We start from the raw sequence: 20,604 nt of genomic DNA, 5'->3' as shown, positions 1-20,604 counted from the left end.
CAACAATGGTAATACGGCCTAATTTAATCAGCGGAGGAATACTAGATTGTCGTAGCCTACATCTCAGCCATGACCCCAGTTTTTATTATTTTGGACCCGTTAAGGAAATAATTTGCAAAAAGGGTTCTAAGTTCCCCGGTTTGTTCCTCGATTGGCAATAGCGGGGAATATAGGACCCTTTATTTGGAAAAAGGTCCTATGTTCCCCTGGAAACAGCAGGGAATATAGGACCCTTTTTCCAAAAGAGGGTTCTATGTTCCCCGGTGTCTATTGCAACGGGGATTATAGGACCTTTTTAGGGGAAAACGGGGAATATGGGACCCTTTTTTTTCGAAAGGGTCCTATAGGCACGGCCCCCCTTCAGTCATGTTATTGTGACAACCTGTGTTTCTCTCTTCTTTTGAGTAGATAATGATGTGAAGTAGGAAGTAAATGGAATGTTTAAATGTATATTCCAGAGTCAAACAGCTGTTCCGGTACAACTTCCTCACACAAGACGACATCGCAGCGAATCCATGGAAGGTTCTAGTCTTCACTGACTGTCTGGGCATGTATGACTGGTCTCTTTCTGCCAAGTTCTTCTTAAACAAGGGGGTGAGTGTGTGTATGAGTGTTTGTTTGTGTGTGTGTGTGTGTGTGTGTGTATGTGTGCTGTTACACTGTGTAGGTGACTAGGCAACACCATATCTAGTTAGGCCATCCAGGCTGGATCAGAGTATAGCCACGTCCTTATCAACTTCCTTGTTGCATATCTCATTTCTCAAGGCCGGTGCTCAGTGCTAGCTCTTAAGGCTGCTAAAATGTCGTTTGTGAAGCCTGTTTCAACAGCTCCAAATCCATGATCACATGATGGAGCTGTTTCATTCCTTTGTTTCTAAAAAGTAACTTTTCCCACCGATGTCTTGTTTACATGAGACACTCCAACACTTCTCCAAATTGTAAAGTTTGGGAGTCGTCCGGGTGGCGTGGTGGTCTATTCCGTTTCCTGCCAGCATGGGGATCGCTGGTTCGAATCCCTGTGTTACCTCCAGCTTGGTCAGGCGTTCCTACAGACACAATTGGCTGTGTCTGTGGGTGGGATGTGGGTATGTGTCCTGGTCACTGCACTAGCGTCTCCTCTGGTCGGTCGGGGCGCCTGTTCAGGGGGGAGGGGGAACTGGGGGCAACAGTGTGGTCCTCCCACGTACTACGACCCCCTGGTGAAACTCCTCACTGTCAGGTGAAAAGAAGCGGCTGGTGACTCTACATGTATGGGAGGAGGCATGTGGTAGTCTGCAGCCCTCCCCAGATCAACAGAGGGGGTGGAGCAGAGACTGGGACAGCTCGGAAGAGTGGGGTAATTGGCCAGGCACAATTGGGGCGAAAAAATAAAAAATCCACAAAAAAAAGGTAGTTTGATGTAGAACTGACACTACTCGTATGTTAAATTCTGTATTGATCAGATTGTGCAGGTAAGTCCACGGCACTCAGAAAGGCTTGGTTTCATCTGTTGTCTTCCAGATGTTTGGGGGGACTGTTGCCAACTCGGGATCAGAAAGACACATCAAGTTTGTCCAGGATACCGAGGACATGACGGTAATAGTTCATCACAGTGCACACTGTCCCGCCCCACATCCCACATAGCAGCCATGATTCATGTAGTCCTGGCTGCTACGTACTGAACCCTGGATGGGTTGGATCCACTCTTCACCTTCCTCTTCCTCTTCTGCCCGTCGTACTTCACACTGTGCTTTGTGGGAAACTTCAAATCTCCACATTTCACCTCCTTCATGTTTTAAAAAGCGCATGCTAGTGTGTGTAAATATGGTAGCAGAGCGTTTAACTCGGTTATACCCCTCAGTGTCTTATGCAAACCTGCCCTTTGACCAACAGTCCAGTTCGACCCCATTTATGGCAGTTACATCATCCAGTTTGTCTGAAATGGATAGCCAACATGTAACTGTCTGACAACGCTCACTGACAAGCATTTTTATGGTGTAGCTTGAAACTTTTTTTTTACTCTGCAACCTTTGAGTTCAGTCAGGATAAAGTAGCTTTTCCAGGCTTCATCAGTATTACTTTGAGTAAGTTTGTTCCCTCTTCAGATGTAATGTAATGATTAAGACTGAAGGAAACCTCAGCACTAGGGGGTCTAGGTAGGGAAACACCACTCATCCGTTTTCACTGTCCATTTCCAACAAAAGATAGTAAAAAATTAATAGTATAGATTTATTTTCCAACTGCGGCAAGAGTAGGGTGCAGGTGGAGGAGAGCCTGGAAAGGTGGAGGTATGCACTGGAGAGAAGAGGAATGAAAGTCAGTAGGAGCAAGACGGAACACCTATGCATGAATGAGAGGGAGGAGAGTGGAATGGTGAGGATGCAAGGAGTGGAGGTGATGAAGGTGTATGAGTTTAAATACTTGGGGTCAACTGTCCAAAGTAATGGGGAGTGCAGGAGAGAGGTGAAGAAGAGAGTGCAGGCAGGGTGGAGTGGGTGGAGAAGAGTGTCAGGAGTGATTTGTGACAGAAGGGTACCAGCAAGAGTTAAAGGGAAAGTTTACAAGATGTTTTGTGAGACCAGCTATGTTATATGGTTTGGAGACAGTGGCACTATTGAAAAGACAGGAGGTGGAGCTGGAGGTGGCAGAGGTGAAGATGATAAGATTTTCATTGGGAGTGATGAAGAAGGACAAGATTAGGAGCAAGTATATTAGAGGGACAGCTTGGGTTGGATGGTTTGGAGACAAAGCAAGAGAGACAAGATTGAGATGGTTTGGACATGTGTGGAGGAGAGATGCTGGGTATATTGGGAGAAGGATGCTGAATATGGAGCTGCCAGGGAAGAGAAGAGGAAGGCCAAAGAGGAGGTTTATGGATGTGGTGAGGGAGGACATGCAGGTGGATGGTGTGACAGAGGAAGATGCAGAAGACAGGAAGAAATGGAAACGGATGATCCACTGTGGCTCCCCCTAATGGGAGCAGCCAAAAGTAGAAGTTGTAGTAGTAGAAGTCATAGTAGTAGTAGCAGTAATAATAATAATAATAATAATAATAATAATAAATTAAACTTATATAGCGCTTTCCTAACACTCAAAGTGGCTTTACAATAAACGGGGTGAAACAAAACAACAGATAAACACAACACGTACATACAGGGGTGGATGGGAAGGGGGGCAGACATACGGGGGTGGATGGGAAGGAGGGCTACGAGAGGGAGAAGCGGCAGCCACAAATGACGCCAGCAGTACTTCCCCACTTAAACACATACAAAAGGGCAAGAAAAACACAAAACAACAGCACTGTGGATGTTGATGTTTTGTAGGGGTTTACTCCCGTAGCCTGTTCCTCACCCGAGGTATCCACTAGGTGGCACTATTTAACCCATAGCTGGGGGCTGGTTTGTGGGCATCAGGGAATATCCACACACCGGTGGGCCTGCGTACCGCACGTCTACGGGCCAGACCTCCTCCGAGTCCCTTGTAGTTCAGCCAGGGTCCAAGGTGTACCCAGTTACCGTGTGTCGCCACGAGGAGGCGCTACACAGGGCTTGCTGTTGGAGAGGCTATGTACTAGCAGGGAGAGACTTACGTGCTCCTGTAGCTGTAGGCTAACAGGTTGGATCCTTTAGCGGTCGCCTGTGCAGGCGACCCGGGTTCACTTCCTGAGTCCGGCGGCGGTCCCTGGCTGCCTCCTGAATTCGCTACATTGGTGTCAGAAGTGGGATGATGAGACAGTGATGCCATCGGAAGCGTGGGCGCCCAGAGGCGTGTGGGGGCTGATATGCTGACGCGCTTCCCGAAGGAGGGGGGTAGTGTAACGACTATGGATGACTACACTTGCTAGCCCTTGGCTAATGCGGCACTTCCATGGACACATTCATCTCAACTACGCTGTCCACCGAAAACGGACTGCGTCAGTGTCATAGTGCAATGATAGAGTGCAAATACTTAACACCTTATGTTCGCTAAAATATTGAATTGTACCATAAGTGATGAGTAATATTGACACATTGTGAAACAGTTCATTGACATAATTTTTTCCCAAATCAAATTTTAGGGGAAGCCGTGCTTCCCGTACAGTCTTAAAGCAGTCGTCTCTGCCCTTTGATTTTCTTCCTCGCATCTTCTTCCATACATCTGCAGATATTTGGATGCTTTGCCCTGACTGAGCTGAGCCATGGCAGCAACACGAGAGGCATGAGGACGACAGCCACATACGATCCCAGCACACAGGTGAGCAGGACAAGTTACACAGCTTCTTGTGTACATGAAACTCCCTGATACCTGTGGGCAATGTAGGTGAGATGGGAAAGGGAACACTACCATAGCATGCATAGTTACTTGAGGTCAGTTTTTAATATCACTGGTTTTCCCAAGAAGTAAGTCTTTTTTCAGTTATCATGCTGAGGTTGTAATGAGGCCACTGCATGTCCAGCTGTGCCAGCAAGGAGTTGTGTGCTTCGTTGTCTTTTGCATTTTCACTGGCATTGGAGCTGAAATTGGGACTAGAAATCTCACAGAAAAGCTGCAGTGATGACAACAAATGACACCATGCAACAATGTCTGTCTACATAATGCACATGCAACGCTAGCACCAACATGTCCACAACACACATCCACTGACCACAACACAAATTAAGACATTGTTGCTTTGTATTCTGATGGAAAAAGGCAGGACGCATGCTCACTGTGATTTAAATACACAGTGCAGGATCCATGCAGTATATAATAAAAGCACCATAGCACATCAACACCTCAACAAAATGTCAGGTTTGCATCCAGGTACCGTAGCATTCTATTCTGTTGCCTACCAACATGGGGCTCGCCGGTTCGAATCCCTGTGTTACCTCCAGCTTGGTTGGGCATCCCTACAGAGACAAATGGCCGTGTCTGCGGGTGGGAAGCCGGACGCATGTATGTGTCTTGGTTGCTGCACTAGCGCCTCCTCTGGTTGGTCAGGGCACCTGTTTGGCGACGGAACTGGGGGGAATAGCATGATCCTTGCACGCGCTACGTCCCCCTGGTGAAACTCCTCACTGTCAGGTGAAAAGAAGCGGCTGGTGAGCCCCCATGTATTGAAGGAGGCATGTGGTAGTCTGCAGCCTTCCCTGGATCGGCAGAGGGGGTGGAGCAGCGACCGGGACGGCTCGGAAGAGTGGGGTAATTGGTCGGATACAATTGGGGAGAAAAGGGGGGTGTGCAAAATATCAGATATGGTGTCACTAGATGTGACATGGATTTAAAACCAGTTACTGAATACAGTTGTCGTTAAGCCCTCCCACCAGCATGATCTGGCCATGTTGAGCATGGCTAGCAAGTGGTGCCGTAAATCAGAAATTGAGTATGTTTTGGAAGCATTTCACGCCAAACTGCACTGATGGAACTGGCATTGGAATAGTCAACCATTTCACCTTGCTATGGAAAAGCGCCATTATTTTCTACCATGCGCCGATATCACATTCCTACAATGAATTATCTACTCCATAGGAGTTTGTGGTCGACACCCCTGACTTTGAGGCTGCCAAGTTCTGGGTGGGCAACATGGGGAAGACGGCCACGCATGCTGTGGTGTTTGCTCAGCTTTACACACCTGATGGAGTCTGCCATGGCCTGCACTCCTTCATCGTGCAGGTATGAACCTGTTGTTATTGACATGACGTGGAAGATGCCATTGTGATGATTAAAGCCTAGTTTGATGACGAATTACTCATTAATAAACTGAATAACAGATAAATATGAAAAGAATTGATGCTTACTGAAAGCATGGTCAGATGATTTCATGATAACCGTATAATATGCTGTGTTGGAACATCATCACAAAACTGTTGCCTAGTAGTAGTAGTAGTAGTAGAGTATTCCTTAATATATGCTTGAATATCACATGAAGAATTAGTGAATATTCTTCCATTTACTAACAAGTGGTAGTAAGGAAAGTTTTTGCTGCATAATTTTAAAAGTTTAAAATTTTATATTTTAAGCTTATGCAGCACTTTGGTTCAACTGTGGTTGTTTTAAATGTGCTATTTAAATAAACTTGGCTAAAATTCCAAAGTTTAATCAGTGACATTGTGCCGATTAAAACAATAATACTTTTTAAACCCTATTGTGTAATCAGCCATGAAAATGCCAACATGCATCAAAATGCAAGAAAAATGAATTATGTCAATGGAACAGATAAAATAGTAACCAAGGGACTTGATCAGAGATAAAGCCAGTGAAATAAAGAATTATCATATAGTATCATTAAGTATGCTTATTTTATGCACTATATGATGTGACACTGGAGCAGGTGTACCAGCCTTGGTTCAGAGACATCATTTTTGGTTAATGTTCTGCAGATAAGAGATCCTAAAACCCTGATGGCCATGCCTGGTGTAATGGTTGGTGATATGGGAAAGAAACTGGGCCAAAACGGATTGGATAATGGGTAGGTGACCTCTGCGGAGTTTATGGTATATGCAGATATGGACTTGATTCTGTCAGAGAATGAGGTTCCAGAAAAGGGATCTCTAAGCTGAAATAGCAGTGACAGCAGAAGATAGACCTTTAAATCATAGTTTGTCATCGTGTTCAGGCGTGTTCCCCCATAACCCTGAGTTGGATGAAGTGGCTATAGATAAGTATAGATACAGTGCATCCGGAAAGTATTCACACCCCTTCACTTTCCCCACATTTTGTTATGTTACAGCCTTATTCCGAAATGGATTAAATTCCTTTTTTTCTCATCAGTCTACACACAATACCCCATAATGACAAAGTGAAAAAGGTTTTGTAGAAATTTTTGCAAATTTATTAAAAATAAAAAACTGAAACATTGCATGTGCGTAAGTATTCATATCCTTGCTATGACACTCAAAATTGAGCTCAGGTTCATCCTGTTTCCACTGATCATCCTTGAGATGTTTCTACATCTTGATTGGAGTCCACCCGTAGTAAATTCAATTGATTGGACATGATTTGGAAAGGCACTCACCTGTGTATATAAGGTCCCACTGTTGACAGTGCATGTCAGAGCAGAAACCAAGCCATGAAGTCAAAGGAATTGTCTGTGGACCTCCGAGACAGGATTGTATCGAGGCACAGATCTGCGGAAGGGTACAAAAAAAATTCTACAGCTTTGAAGGTCCCAAAGAGCACAGTGGTCTCCATCATTCGTATATGGAAGAAGTTTGGATCCACCACGACTCTTCCTAGAGCTGGCCACCCAGCCAAACTGAACAATTGGGGGAGAAGGGCCTCGGTCAGGGAGGTGACCAAGAACCCGATGGTCACTCTGACAGAGCTCCAGCGTACCTCTGTGGAGATGGGAGAACCTTCCAGAAGGACAACCATCTCTGCAGCACTCCACCAACCAGGCCTTTATGGTAGAGTGGCCAGACGGAAGCCTCTGCTCAGTAAAAGGCACATGACAGCCCGCTTGGCATTTGCCAGAAAGCACCCAAAGGACTCTCAGACCATGAGAAACAAGATTCTCTGGTCTGATGAAACCAAGATTGAACTCTTTGGCCTGAATGCCAAACGCCACGTCTGGAGGAAACCAGGCACCTCTCATCACCTTGCTAATACCATCCCTACAGTGAAGCATGGTGGTGGCAGCATCATGCTGTGGGGATGTTCTTCAGCGGCAGGAACTGGGAGACTAGTCAGGATGGAGGGAAAGATGAATGGAGCAAAGTACAGAGAGATCCTTGATGAAAACCTGCTCCAGAGCGCTCAGGACCTCAGACTGGGGCGAAGGTTTACCTTTCAACACGACAACGACCCTAAGCACACAGCCAAGACAACCAAGGAGTGGCTTCAGGACAAGTCTGTGAATGTCCTTGAGTGGCCCAGCCAGAGCCCAGACTTGAACCCCATTGAACATCTCTGGAAAGACCTGAAAATAGCTGTGCAGTGACGCTCCCCATCTAACCTTACAGAGCTCGAGAGGATCTGCAGAGAAGAATGGGAGAAATACCCCAAATACAGGGGTGCCAAGCTTGTAGCTTCATACCCAAGAAGACTTGAGGCTGTAATCGCTGCCAAGGGTTTAATCCATTTTGGAATAAGGCTGTAACATAACAAAATGTGGGGAAAGTGAAGGGGTGTGAATACTTTCCGGATGCACTGTAAGTGTAGATAAGTAGCTCTAGATAAGTAGCTCTAGATAAGAATAGATAAGTAGCTCTAGATAAGTATAGATACGTAAGTAGCTCTAGATAAATACAGATAAGTAGCTCTAGATGAGTATAGCCAAATATAGATAAGTAGCTCTAGATAAGTATTGATAAGTAGCTCTAGATAAGTACAGTTAAGTAGCTCTAGATAAGTATAGATAAGTAGCTCTAGATAAGTATAGATAAGTACAGTTAAGTAGCTCTATATAAGCATAGATATGTAGCTCTAGATAAGTATAGGTAAGTATTGATAAGTAGCTCTAGATAAGTATAGATAAGTTGCTCTAGATAAGTATAAATAAGTAGTACCTCTAGATAAGGGAGGGATTGATGGATGCGTCATTGTGGCCTAACAGCTGTGCTGTTTTTTGTGGAATTGAGAAACAGCTAGCGGATGGTGGTGGACCGCACATGTTGTGAGAAGGGCAGGATACTGCCATTTAAACATGATTTTTACCAACAATGTTATTCATTTGTGTGAAATACAAAGGACAATGATGATGAAGATGTTTTCAATGAAATGTCTGAGTGAGCGTTTCAACCTTTGACAGCAATACTTTAACTTAACCAAATTAAAAATTAACTGTACATTTAGGTCCCAAAGGTTAGGTCCCATTTAAATGTAATATTGGCAGGGTAAAAGACCTGTGCAGGTTAGTCTCATCCAGTAATGTTGGGTGATGTGTTAAAGCACTATGTACATGATGTGTTTCAGCACTATGTACATAGTGTGCTGTAGGGTACATAATGGCCCACTTTTGCTGATAGGTTTGGCGGGGTTTTACAATATTGTAGTATAGTCCGAACAGTGGTTCTGACATTAAAAAGTAGTGACTGCCACAAGATTGCTTAAATAGTTTGTATTAACACTTTCTGAGCAGATCTGTGTGTTCTGACAGTTCCTGCATGGGGCAATGGACACCAGAGGTATCTTTGGCGGTTGGTGTCGAAGGTGATCGGGGCAGTTTAGAATGTCCCAAGATGCCATTAGCACTTTTTAAGTGTCCCCCAGTATGCTTATTTTGTGTGTATACTGTAAGTTCAAGATGTAGTGTCACCAGTTCTATGACATAATAATTTGTTGGAGGGTGTGTTTTGATTTCAGTTTTTCACTTCTTACCAAAACACCAGCATCTGGGCAAAAAATGCAATATTGGATATCTGGGTAGCATAGCGGTCTATTCCGTTGCCTACCTACACAGGGATCGCTGGTTCGAATCTCCGTGTTACCTCTGGCTTGGTTGGGCGTCCCTACAGACACAATTGGCTGTGTCTGCGGGTGGGAAGCCAGATGTTGGTATGTGTCCTAGTCGCTGCACTAGCGCTTCCTCTGGTTGGTCGGGGCGCCTGTTCAGTGGGGTAGGGGTAACTGGGGGGAATAGCGTGAGCCTCCCATGTGCTACATCCCCCTGGTGAAACTCCTCACTGTCGGGTGAAAAGAAGCAGCTGGTGACTCCACATGTGTGGGAGGAGGCATGTGGTAGTCTGCAGCCCTCCCCAGATTGGCAGAGGGGGTGGAGCAGTGACAGGGATGGCTCAGAAGAGTGGGGTACTTGGCTGGTTAAAATTGGGGAGAAAAAGGAAAAACAAAAGAAGCAATATTGTATTAATAACAGGAGACATTGCACCAGTCCTTCCATACCTCTTTCCTGTTTTGAGCCAGTTGAGGGAAGTGTGTTCACATCACATCACACTGGCCCCAGCACAGCATCCTCTAGTCCTCGCAGGAATGAATATGGAGGAAAGTGTTCTGTCCGCTTCAGACTTCTGCAGTGAATCATTTACAGGCGTTCTGTACAGAGCAGACATTTACACTTGCCACCAACCACCAGCAGGCACATTAGACTGGCTGGAGAGTCTCCACTGCCAGCAACGACAGACACAGACTACTTGAGTTTCTCTCAAAATCTGGTGGTGACTTATGAGAGTTGACTGGACATTTTTTTTACCCCCCCCCTTTTTTTTTCTCCCCAATTGTACTTGGCCAATTACCCCACTCTTCTGAGCCGTCCCAGTCTCTGCTCCACCCCCTCTGCTGATCCAGGGAGGGCTGCAGACTACCACAAGCCTCCTCCCATACATGTGGAGTCACCAGCCGCTTCTTTTCACCTGACAGTGAGGAGTTTCACCAGGGGGACATAGCACGAGGGAGGATCATGCTATTCACCCCAGTTACCCCTCCCCCCCGAACCGGCACCCCGACCGACCAGAGGAGATGCTAGTGCAGTGACCAGGACACATACTCACATCCGGCCTCCTACCCGCAGACACCGCCAATGGACTAGACCACTATGCCACCCGGATGCCCCTTGTTGACTGGAAATTCTGAGGGTGGACTGAAAATAATTTTATAATCCACCCGAGGATATCATGTAAATGTAGTTCAGGTCAGTGTGCTCTCACCTGTTGTGTGTGTAGTGTTTTACTTGATTGTGCCGTGAGTCTTTCCACTCAGCACATGTAACAAAGACCAGAGATGATTCTTACTGTCTGTTTTTAAAAGGTTTGCCTTGTTCTGCAACGTGAGGATCCCCCGAGCGAATATGCTGAGTAAGACAGGCGATGTGACACCTGATGGGCAGTACGTAACACCGTTCAAGGTAGGTAGACACAAACACATGTCTCTCTGGCACAGAGACACTGACCCAGGGTCAGTGTTTGCAGAAGGAGACGTTAACCCTGGGACACGTTGGTACTGGGGTGTAGGTATAAGAGGAGCAGACCTGGTGGCTGTGTCTCGACCCTGTATTGCTGAGCCTGCACAACATTTTTTCATCTCACGTCGTATTGTGTCATTCACAGATCACACACACGGTCACGGTGAAATACATCTCTCCACAGCAAAGCATACGTTCTTCTATGGAAAAAGAAAAAAGCAGTTCTAAAGTCCAAAATGTGCTTGAAAATAAATTCACAAATTATGAAAACCGTTCAACAATTTCAAATGCAACTTGAAAATTAACAACTCTGATCAGGCCTCTCCAGAGCTCACTCAGATCGGTCCATGTTCCTCCTATGAGCGGTTTGCATCGGTTGCTCTACTTACTGAATTGGCAACTTTATTCCTCAAAATGTTCCTGTTGACCCATCACACTGAGGGACAGGGTGATGCAGTGCTGTGGCCTGCAGAAGTTGAGTAGACTGGCTCATGAATTTGAAATACAGACTCAGCATGACACCTTCGTGTTAAAACACATCTTTTCAATGGCAACTCTTAAAAAAAATATTCAAGCTAGTGCACTCCTCATCTCCTGATGCTAGACATGGTCTAAAATAGTTTGCCTTCATCTCACTAAGGAGAAGCTGGCAAGGATACACCCAAACATGGATCCCACCTGTGATCCATGTAAGACCACCACTGCAGACTGGTTGCACATGTTCTGGTCATGCTCAAGCCTTCAGACTATTTGGGAAAAGGTGTTTGAATCCCTTAGGCACTCACTGCGTTTACATGCACAGTTAAGTCGAGCTATGGTTGTAGCTTGATTAGGTCATGTAATTGGACTGCTGTTGTTGTCAAAGTATACAAGAACCAGAGGAGAATCGATTTATTGACGGAAGTATGTCCGACCCCGGTACGGTAGGTAGCGATATGCCCCTTTTCAGCTGGTTGCTTTTTTTAAAAAAATTTCCCCCTTTTTTCTTCCCAATTATATCTGGCCAGTTACCCCGTGCTTTTTGAGAGCCGTCCTGGTCGCTGTTCCACCCCCTCTCTGCCGAACTGAGGAGCGCCCTGACCGATCAGAGGAGGTGCTAGTGCAGCGACCATGACAAATACCCACATCCAACTTCCCACCCGCAGACACGGCCAATTGTGTCTGTAGAGACACCCGACCAAGCCGGAGGTAACACGGGGACTCGAACCGCCAACCCCCGTGTTGTTAGGCAATGGAATAGACCGCTACGCAGCCTATTCCAATAGCTCCAAGGAAGAAGGTCCAATTGACACGGTCACTGGCCAAAGGATCAGCAGCCAACAGGTGACATTTCCCTATCGGCCTGCAATCAGCCAGTATGAGTGACACCTGTGTACTGGTTGGCCTGTGATTAGGGGCACCTGTCATGGTCTGTGATATGGGCTCGCCATCTCCCGATAGGTGCTTTGGTTCACCTGCGCCCAGTCTCCTTGATGGACCGGTGATGGGGAGCACCTGTGCTGGGGACTATTTGACTGGGTGTTTTGCAGACATCCCTGGTCGAGTCTTGGAAAGGCTTCACATTAGTATGCGGAAGCGCTTAGACCCCGAACGCTTATCTGCCTCCTCTGTGTGAGAGAGTCTCGTCTGCCTCCTCTGTGTTAGAGAGTGTTTTTGTGTACTTTAGTTTTGTATGTTTATTCTAGTTTGCGTTATTGCCTGCCCTGTTGGGCAGTTGTCTTTTGTTATTTTGTGTTGTTCTGAAGTCCAGTGAAAGACTTGTTACTTTACGAACTGCCTCTTCTCTGCAATTGATTCCAAATACACTGTGTTACACCACTAGCTGGTTACTATTGGACCTTCTTCTGGTTGACGTGTTGCATCACATACCAAACAAGCGACAAACAAGTTAGCAAGCCAGCCGTGTGTGTCCGGGTAGCGTAGCTGTCTATTCCATTGCCTACCAACACGGGGGTCGGCGGTTCGAATCCCCATGTTACCTCCAGCTTGGTCGGGCATTTCTACAGACACAATTGGCCATATCTGCGGGTGGGAAGCCGGATGTGGAGAGTACGGTAGTTGGCCAAATACAATTGGGGAGAAAAGGGGGGGGGGGAAATAAGTTAGCATCCATGTACTTTAGGATATTCAACTCCTTCAGCTGACACAACATGAAGTTTGTCTCCGTCTGTCCAGACATGCGTGGTTCTCGCTCTAGCACTCGCCATGTTCATACTGTTGATACTATGCTGTTCAACTTCCGGGTGAAAGACCGCCGCAGGAACTATGGATCATGTGCAGAACGCCTAGGCCAATCAGGGCCGATTGAAGCATATACATGCCAGAGTAAATCCATCCCCAACCACATTATCTAGGTGTATTAGTCCCACTTCCAGAAATTCCATTTAGTACGACTTCAGTCAGACTGACACGTTTACATGTGTTTTTAAAGTCCAGTTTTAGTCGCACTAACACAATAAATCCACTTTTTCTAACATCATGTAAATGTACTGAGTGACATGTATAATATGATAGTTGTACCTCAGCCCATTATTGCCCTGTTTGGACTGAGGCCAGAGGGTGCAGTGTGGTTACTACTGTGCTAGCTCGACGTCTCATCCTCCTCAGCTGGAAGAGAGCGGTGCCACCATCCCACACAAGATGGCTTAAAGACACAATGTTTTACCTGAAACCTGAAAAACATCACATTTACACTGAAGGGGAATGCAAATGGAGGCCTTTTCTTACCTTCTATGATAACCTAACCCAAATACCGGACTGGGACAGTCTGTTATTTGGGTTAGGTTATTATAGGGTTCTCCTCCGAGAATCGTCACCTTAAAGTGGTGGAGGGGTTTGTGTGTCCCGATGATTCTGGGAGCTGTGTTGTCAGGGGCAATAGCCCCTGGTAGGGTCTCCCAAGGCAAATTGGTCCCAGGGGAGGGGCCAGACTAAGAGCGATTCCCAAAAAACCCAATGAATTTACACCAGCAAAGTTACAGCACCTCGCCCGGAAAAGGGAAACCGAGGCCCCCTCCTGGAGCCAGACCTGGGAGGGGAGCTCGCCGGCGACCCTCTGGTGGCCCAGCCCGAAAAAACAACATGGAGCCACCACCCCGTCGACCCACCACACGCGGGGATGAGCATTAGGGTAGGGTGTAATGCAGGCAAAGGCGGGGACCGGGGCGTGCCGACTTCTGATGTAACCTGCACGACAGGGGAATGGGCCTATGCTTGCGCAGGGACAGTTTACAGTCTAATGTCTAAGTTCAGTGGAGATTGGTGTAGGTTTTTTTCTAGACCAGATTCTAGTACTCACCCCAAAGACAACACACACACTCGTGGGTATAGTTTACAATAAAAAACCAATTTATTTCAACAGTTCAAAGTAAAGTTATTTCAATAGCAATACTAAATTAGATGTGTTATATATATATATATATATATATATATATATATATATATATATTTTACTCTATTATACTTTTTAAAAGTTCTTCCTAATATTCTATTTATTGTCTATATCTATCTATATTCTATTTTATACCCTTCTAATATATTACTTATGCAGCCATATTCTACACTAACAAATTAAAGAAAATAATCCAAAATAAAGTATGAGTGCACTCAAAGAAAATAATAAAGAAAAGAAAAGGGGGAATGATTCAGTCTTCCAATCTGTGCAAGGTGCAATGTCCAGATCCTACCACAATCACAGGGGCAAGTTAATGTAGAGGCGATGATGATGAATCCAAATCCAGGGCGATGATGGGGGCAATCCAAAGGGGGTATCCAAGGGTTCCAAAAGGTGTAGCAAGGGGGGTTGTTCGGGGTACTAAAAAAACCAGTCTGCACAAAATTGTACAGATTCCTTATTAATTGCAATCTCTATCAAACAATTACAAACAAAATAAAAATACCCAAATCTAGAGTCAATTCTCAGAATTAAATCATTTCCTATATATAACTAATATGCGGCTGAATGACAACAGCCTATTGCTGTAAGAACAGTTAAAAACAATGTCATCGCAGCCAGGCTGCGGCACTATCAACGTGAATTCACGTCTAGCTGGCTGCTATGGGTTCCATGCATGCCATGTAGCCCGAGTTGGCTCGGTGGCTAGTGGCAACTGGAGCTTACAGTTTTTTTTAACAACAAGCATATTATTATATTAAAATGTCTAACATTCCTACATCAAATAAACCCTATGGACCGGGTGTCCTGACTGGTTTTAAAGCTCTGAATCATATGGGAACTGCTAAGGATCATAGATATACGTTTTAGCTGGGTTAGCTTAGCTTAGCAACCAATGGAAAATTGTCAGTCTTTAGATTTCAAGATTTTAAACTCTTATCTCACCAGGATTCCAGCAGCGTACAAAACACAAGAGAAAAGAGTCTTCCCTCTTCCTTCAACAGGAGATCATCTGTCTTTGGATAAAATCAAGATATCCTACGTAAATGGCTATGATTACATGGACCACAGAAAGCTGTTTACTTTTTAGCTTTGGCTAGCGGCTCACCAAGGAAGCTTCGTGGGAGGGATCTTTTTTGTCGTAGTTCAAATGTCCTGTAGCTCAAATATCCGTAGTTCAACTATCAATAATTCAAGTATCCATAGTCAAAGTTGTCCGTATTTCTAAATATCCGTATTTCTCTTCTCTATTGTTGACAGTTGTTTGTATGGTTTAAACTCTGTAGCTCGTGTGCCTCCTAGAGGCTACTCGTGGAACTTACATACGTCACAGGGTACATGTAATCATGTGGGTTACACTGGCATCGCAGATTGGTCCTCGGGATGTGGAATGTCACCTCTCTGGCAGGGAAGGAGCCTTAGCTGGTGCGGGAGGTGGAGCGGTACCAACTAGGTATAGTTGGGCTCACCTCCACACAAAGCATGGGCTCTGGTACCAAACACCTGGAGAGGGGCTGGACTCATTACTTTTCCAGAGTTGGCCAACATGACAGGCGCCAGGCGGTTTCGGTGGATACTCACAAGTCCCCGGTTGAGTGCTGCCGTGTTGGAGTTCTCCCCGGGGAATGAGAGGGTTGCCTCTATATAACTGCGAGTCGCTGGGGAAAAGGCTCAGACTGTTGTGTGTGCTTATGCACCAAATAGCAGTTCGGAGCATCCGGCATTCTTGGAGTCTCTGGGTGGTGTCCTGGATAGGGCTCCGCCTTGGGACTCTATAGTTCTGCTGGGGGACTTCAACGCTCACGTGGGCAATGATGGAGAAACCCGGAGGGGTGTGACTGGGAGGAACAGCCTCCCCGATCTGAACCTGAGTGGTGCCTTGTTATTGGACTTCTGTGCGAGTCATGGATTGGCAATAACAAACACCATGTTCGAACATAAGGTAGTTCACAAGTGTACTTGGTACCAGAACATATTGGGCCGAAGATCGATGATAGACTTTGTGGTCGTATCATCAAATCTGCGGCCGTATGTTTTGAACACTCGGGTGAAGAGAGGAGCAGGGCTGTCAACTGATCACCACCTGGTGGTGAGTTGGATCACATGGTGGGGAAGGCTGCCGGACAGACCTGGCAAACCCAAACGTGTAGGCGGAGGCCCCCGTCTGTGAGGTCTTCAACTCCCACCTCCGGAAGAAGTTCTCGTGTATCCCGAGGGAGGCTGAGGACATGGAGTCTGAGTGGGCCATGTTCAAAGCCTCTAGATGCGGCAGGCAGGAGCTGTGGTCAAAAGGTCATCGGTGCCTATCGAGGCGGTAACCGCTCGTGGACACCGGTGATTAGGGAAGCCGTCAGGCTGAAGAAGGAGGTCTTTTGGACTTGGTTGGCCCAGGGGTCTCCTGAAGTAGCAGACAGGTACAGGGAGGCCAGAAGGGCTGCTGCTTCGGTGGTCACGAAAGCAAAAACTTGGGTGTGGGAGGAGTTTGGCGAGGCTATGGAGGAAGACTTTCGGTTGGCCTCAAGGAAGTTCTGGCAAACCATCTGGCAACTCAGGAGCTGTGGGGGGAGGGGTTGGAGGCATGTTAGGGAGCAGGGGAGGGATGGGAATAATACTGGATTTATTTCATATGTTTATTCTGTGATTTGTAAAATGCAAAATCCAATAAATATAAGTGGAAAAAAGAAGATTTGTTTAGTAGTTTACCAGGTGTTTACTAGGAGTTGCTAGCTGGCAGCTTTTAGAAACGTTAGTGGGTAGTAGCCTTTAAACATTTTGCTGTTGCTAAATATTAGCTTTTAAAAAATTTAATCTTGCCTAAAAAATGTCTTTTTAATTTGCCAGCTGTTAACATCAATATCTTTGTTTTGTGAAAATATGCAGTAAAAAGAGATTTAAGTAAGTGAAATGAAACTATATATCCCCCCCATCTCTCTCTCTCTCTCCCTCCCCATCTTTTCTCTTCTCTGTTCTGTCTTTTGTTGTTTTGTTTTTTACACCACTCTTTCTAGGATCCCAACAAGCGTTTTGGGGCAGCTCTGGGGGCGTTGTCCGGTGGCCGTATTTCCATTTGTAGGATGGCAAAGGATAATCTGAAGCTAGCCTTGACTGTGGCCATACGTTTCTCTGCCACCAGACGGCAGTTTGGGCCCAGAGACTCTGAGGAGATCCCTGTTTTGGAGTACCAGTTACAGGTGATATGATGAGGGCCTGGCTGGCCTGTGTATGCAGAGCCAGATAGAATGATCGTAACATTAATGATAATAATAATAATAATAACAATAATAACAACAACAACAATAATAATACTAATACTAATAATAAAAGATGTAGAAGAAGGGGACTTAAATACAATGTAACAATATAATTTGTAGAATAAGAATTTTAAATTTAGAAACGTGAAAGTATTTTCTTCTGTAGTTACAAATTGCAAGGTTTTTGTTTGTGTCTAGGAAAACATACTTGTTTGGAAGACATGATGGACATGTGTAAAAATGTGTTCAGCATTTCTGATCTCTTCTCTGCATTTATTTAAATTTGGAAGAAATCTGATACCTTAGTGGTCTGCATTAAAGAAGTGGAACTCGTGTTCTTTAAGTGTCTTGATGCGTCCTCAGTAATGCAGGTAAGGAAATCAGAGCGGTGACTCGGTTCATCTGGGCACGTTTACTGACAGATACATTTCATCACTCATCTAAAGGCCCTGACACACCAGGCTGTTGGCCAGTGTTGGGCTGTCGGTGAGCGTCTGTGACCAGGGGCGGGTCCTGGACACTGACGCAAGGGCATGGAGCTCTCTTTGGGGCCCCACACACACACACAAACACACGCAAAAGCACAATGAAACAGAGACAACTATGCTTAAATGTGTCCTGTGACACATAGAACAAATGCTCGTCAATTGGCATTCAGCTTATGTAAGAAGAGGAAAAAGGTTTCACCAGTCATGAGTCTTTTAAGACAGAAAACGCCATCTCATTGCCAGCCTAAGACATAACACAGTAATCTGCCATACATCTTAGTCCACCTGGCATCGGATACAATAGCCTACGTAAACAAACAAAAATGCACGGTTCTGACCGCCTTCATTTCAGTGCCAAGGAGAGCACACGTTCACATCACCACACTGCACAGTTAGCACAGCCATCATTTAAAGCAATAATTACAACAGCATTAATTACAATAGTTCCCAATGCAAAGATTATACAGACAGACAGAGCGCAGCACTGAGGCGGCATATTGACAACACTAAACTTCAGTCTCTCTTCTCTCTCGCACGCTGCGAAATGCAAACACAACATTTACTCACCAAGCGGGCCTGCCCGTAGCTGGTTAAACTCCAAAGCATTTATAAAAAGTAATCCATTAACTCGAAACATTGAATGAACTATATACAAGTTAATGTCCAGTCCCTTTTTTTCATTATAAAAGTTTAATTTTTCTGTCTTTCATATGGGCAAACCTGCCAATGACCTTGTCTCTGTCGATCTAGATATCCCGTTCAGTGCAAAAGAGAGTTAGGTTGGAGAGTTGGCCCTCATTCATGCACGAACATAAATAACTCTCGATGAGTTTTAGTCGGCTGAAACTCCTTTCAGCCCTGGCACTGGTAACAGAGATTGTCTTATATATTTTGTGGAGTATTGTAAGTTGCAGGTATTGTAGCATCCTCACCGAATGATGGTCAACACTTCAACTGATGATTTTTCATTTATTTAAAAACTCCAAACCCTACAGCCAGATCTGGTACCACATCCTGTTGTGTGGATATCTCACTTTCCCAGAGGAACATGGGACCTCTGGACCAGTTGGATCTGAGCAGCTCATTCACCGTTCTTCCCCGGGATGCATCATCTGCTGGATTCTTATCCGTGGGCACATAACGCCATAGCTTGGGGGTTTTGCTATTACGGACCTTCTGGACCCTGTTGGCGACAAAGGTATGAAAGTGCCTTAAGTTGTTATTTATATAGCGCAACACTACCTTGGAGTCTGTCCAGAAGTACTCTTTCACATTAGCACAACTAAGCTTCTCTCTGAGCATATTGCTGACAGTAACTGAAACCACTGCTGCGGTTAATTCCAGCCTTGGTATTGTAGTTAATTCTATGGGAGAAACACGGGCCTTTCCAATCACCAGACAACAGTGAATCTCCCCTCTCTGGTTCTTGACTCTCAGATAAGAACACTGCCCATATCCGCTTGTGCTTGCATCAGAAAAGTGGTGCAACTCTGTTTCAATGACTTCTCCAAAATCGACAGGTATGTAACATCGAGCTATATATATCTTCTCTAGGTTGGCAAAGTCACGTCGCCAGCTCTCCCACCGTGGCCTCGACATTTCTGGTAGGGGGTCATCCCAGCCAACACCTTGACGGCACGTTTCTTGCAGGATCTTCTTCCCAGTAAAGACATATGGCGCAAGGAAGCCAAGAGATGCGACAGTAGCCAGTATGCCTCTACGTGTCCCTAGTTGGTTTGTCATAGTTTTGTTGACTCTGAAACTATCCCTGTCTATGCTCCAGTGACTCCCTAGAGCTCACTCTACTGGTGTGTCAGAGAAAGTCAAATTCTTTGTCTTGGCACCTGTCGCCCGCTCTGATGGGAGTATACTCTTTAGGACAGCATGGTTGTTTGACACAAATTTGTGAAGACAGATACCACCCCTGGTGCATATTTCTCTTGCCTCCTGTGCCAACTGAATGGCCTTTTCCACGGTATCCGTACTTGTGACTCCGTCGTCCACGTAAACGTCTCTTGCCATAAACTGCGATCCTACTGGATATGAGAGTCTGTTTTCATTGGCTAGGTACTTCAGCCCATAATTCACACAGCCAGGGGATGACACTGCACCGAAAGTATGGACTTTCATTTGGTAATCCTGAGGTTGTGTGCTTGCATCTCCATCTTTCCCCCACAGGAAACGTAAGTAATTGCGATCTTGGTCTGGCACATGGAACTGATGAAACATTTTTTCTATATCACACATAGGAGCTATAGGATGCCGTTTGAACCATAGAAGGACACCGGTGAGGTTCTTTATCATGTCTGGCCCTGTAAGAAGATGTTCATTGAGGCTTGTGCCGCCACACTTCGCAGAGCAGTCGAATACAATACGCAGCTTGTCAGGCTTTTTAGGGTGGTATATGCCGTGATGAGGGATGTACCATTGTTCACCTGTTATTCCATCTTCTTGCACTTGTTCAAGATCACCTCTCTATGATTTCCTTCATGCATGTCATGTAGTCCTTCTTATATTCCTCATCTCTGTAAAACTTCCAGCGAGTCTGATTTCAGCAAGTTTTCTGTTATCAGGTAAGTGTGGCCATTGCTTAAAGGCATCTCATAATGTCCCTCATTTAGTTTTATGCCTTCTTTTAGTTTGCTCAGGAAAATTAGATCCTCTTGCGAGACCATTTTG

General features: G+C 45.5%; 1 protein-coding gene across 3 annotated transcripts in view; it reads left to right on the top strand.

Annotated features, from left to right (window-relative positions):
- Positions 1-20,604, top strand: part of LOC130130425 (peroxisomal acyl-coenzyme A oxidase 3-like) — a 57,121-nt gene that overhangs the window by 10,889 nt on the left and 25,628 nt on the right. For all 3 annotated transcript variants that reach the window (XM_056300131.1, XM_056300132.1, XM_056300133.1), the window contains 7 exons: positions 459-594; positions 1,501-1,575; positions 4,123-4,212; positions 5,467-5,610; positions 6,318-6,406; positions 10,639-10,735; positions 17,195-17,377. In XM_056300131.1, coding sequence (XP_056156106.1) covers positions 459-594; positions 1,501-1,575; positions 4,123-4,212; positions 5,467-5,610; positions 6,318-6,406; positions 10,639-10,735; positions 17,195-17,377 — 814 coding nt within the window. The remainder of the gene's footprint in view (positions 1-458; positions 595-1,500; positions 1,576-4,122; positions 4,213-5,466; positions 5,611-6,317; positions 6,407-10,638; positions 10,736-17,194; positions 17,378-20,604) is intronic.

The sequence above is a fragment of the Lampris incognitus genome, chromosome 20 (genome assembly GCF_029633865.1).
Source record: "Lampris incognitus isolate fLamInc1 chromosome 20, fLamInc1.hap2, whole genome shotgun sequence".
NCBI lineage: Eukaryota > Metazoa > Chordata > Actinopteri > Lampriformes > Lampridae > Lampris > Lampris incognitus.
Note: the sequence above shows the minus strand (reverse complement) of the source record. Positions and strands in the feature narration are given on the sequence as shown.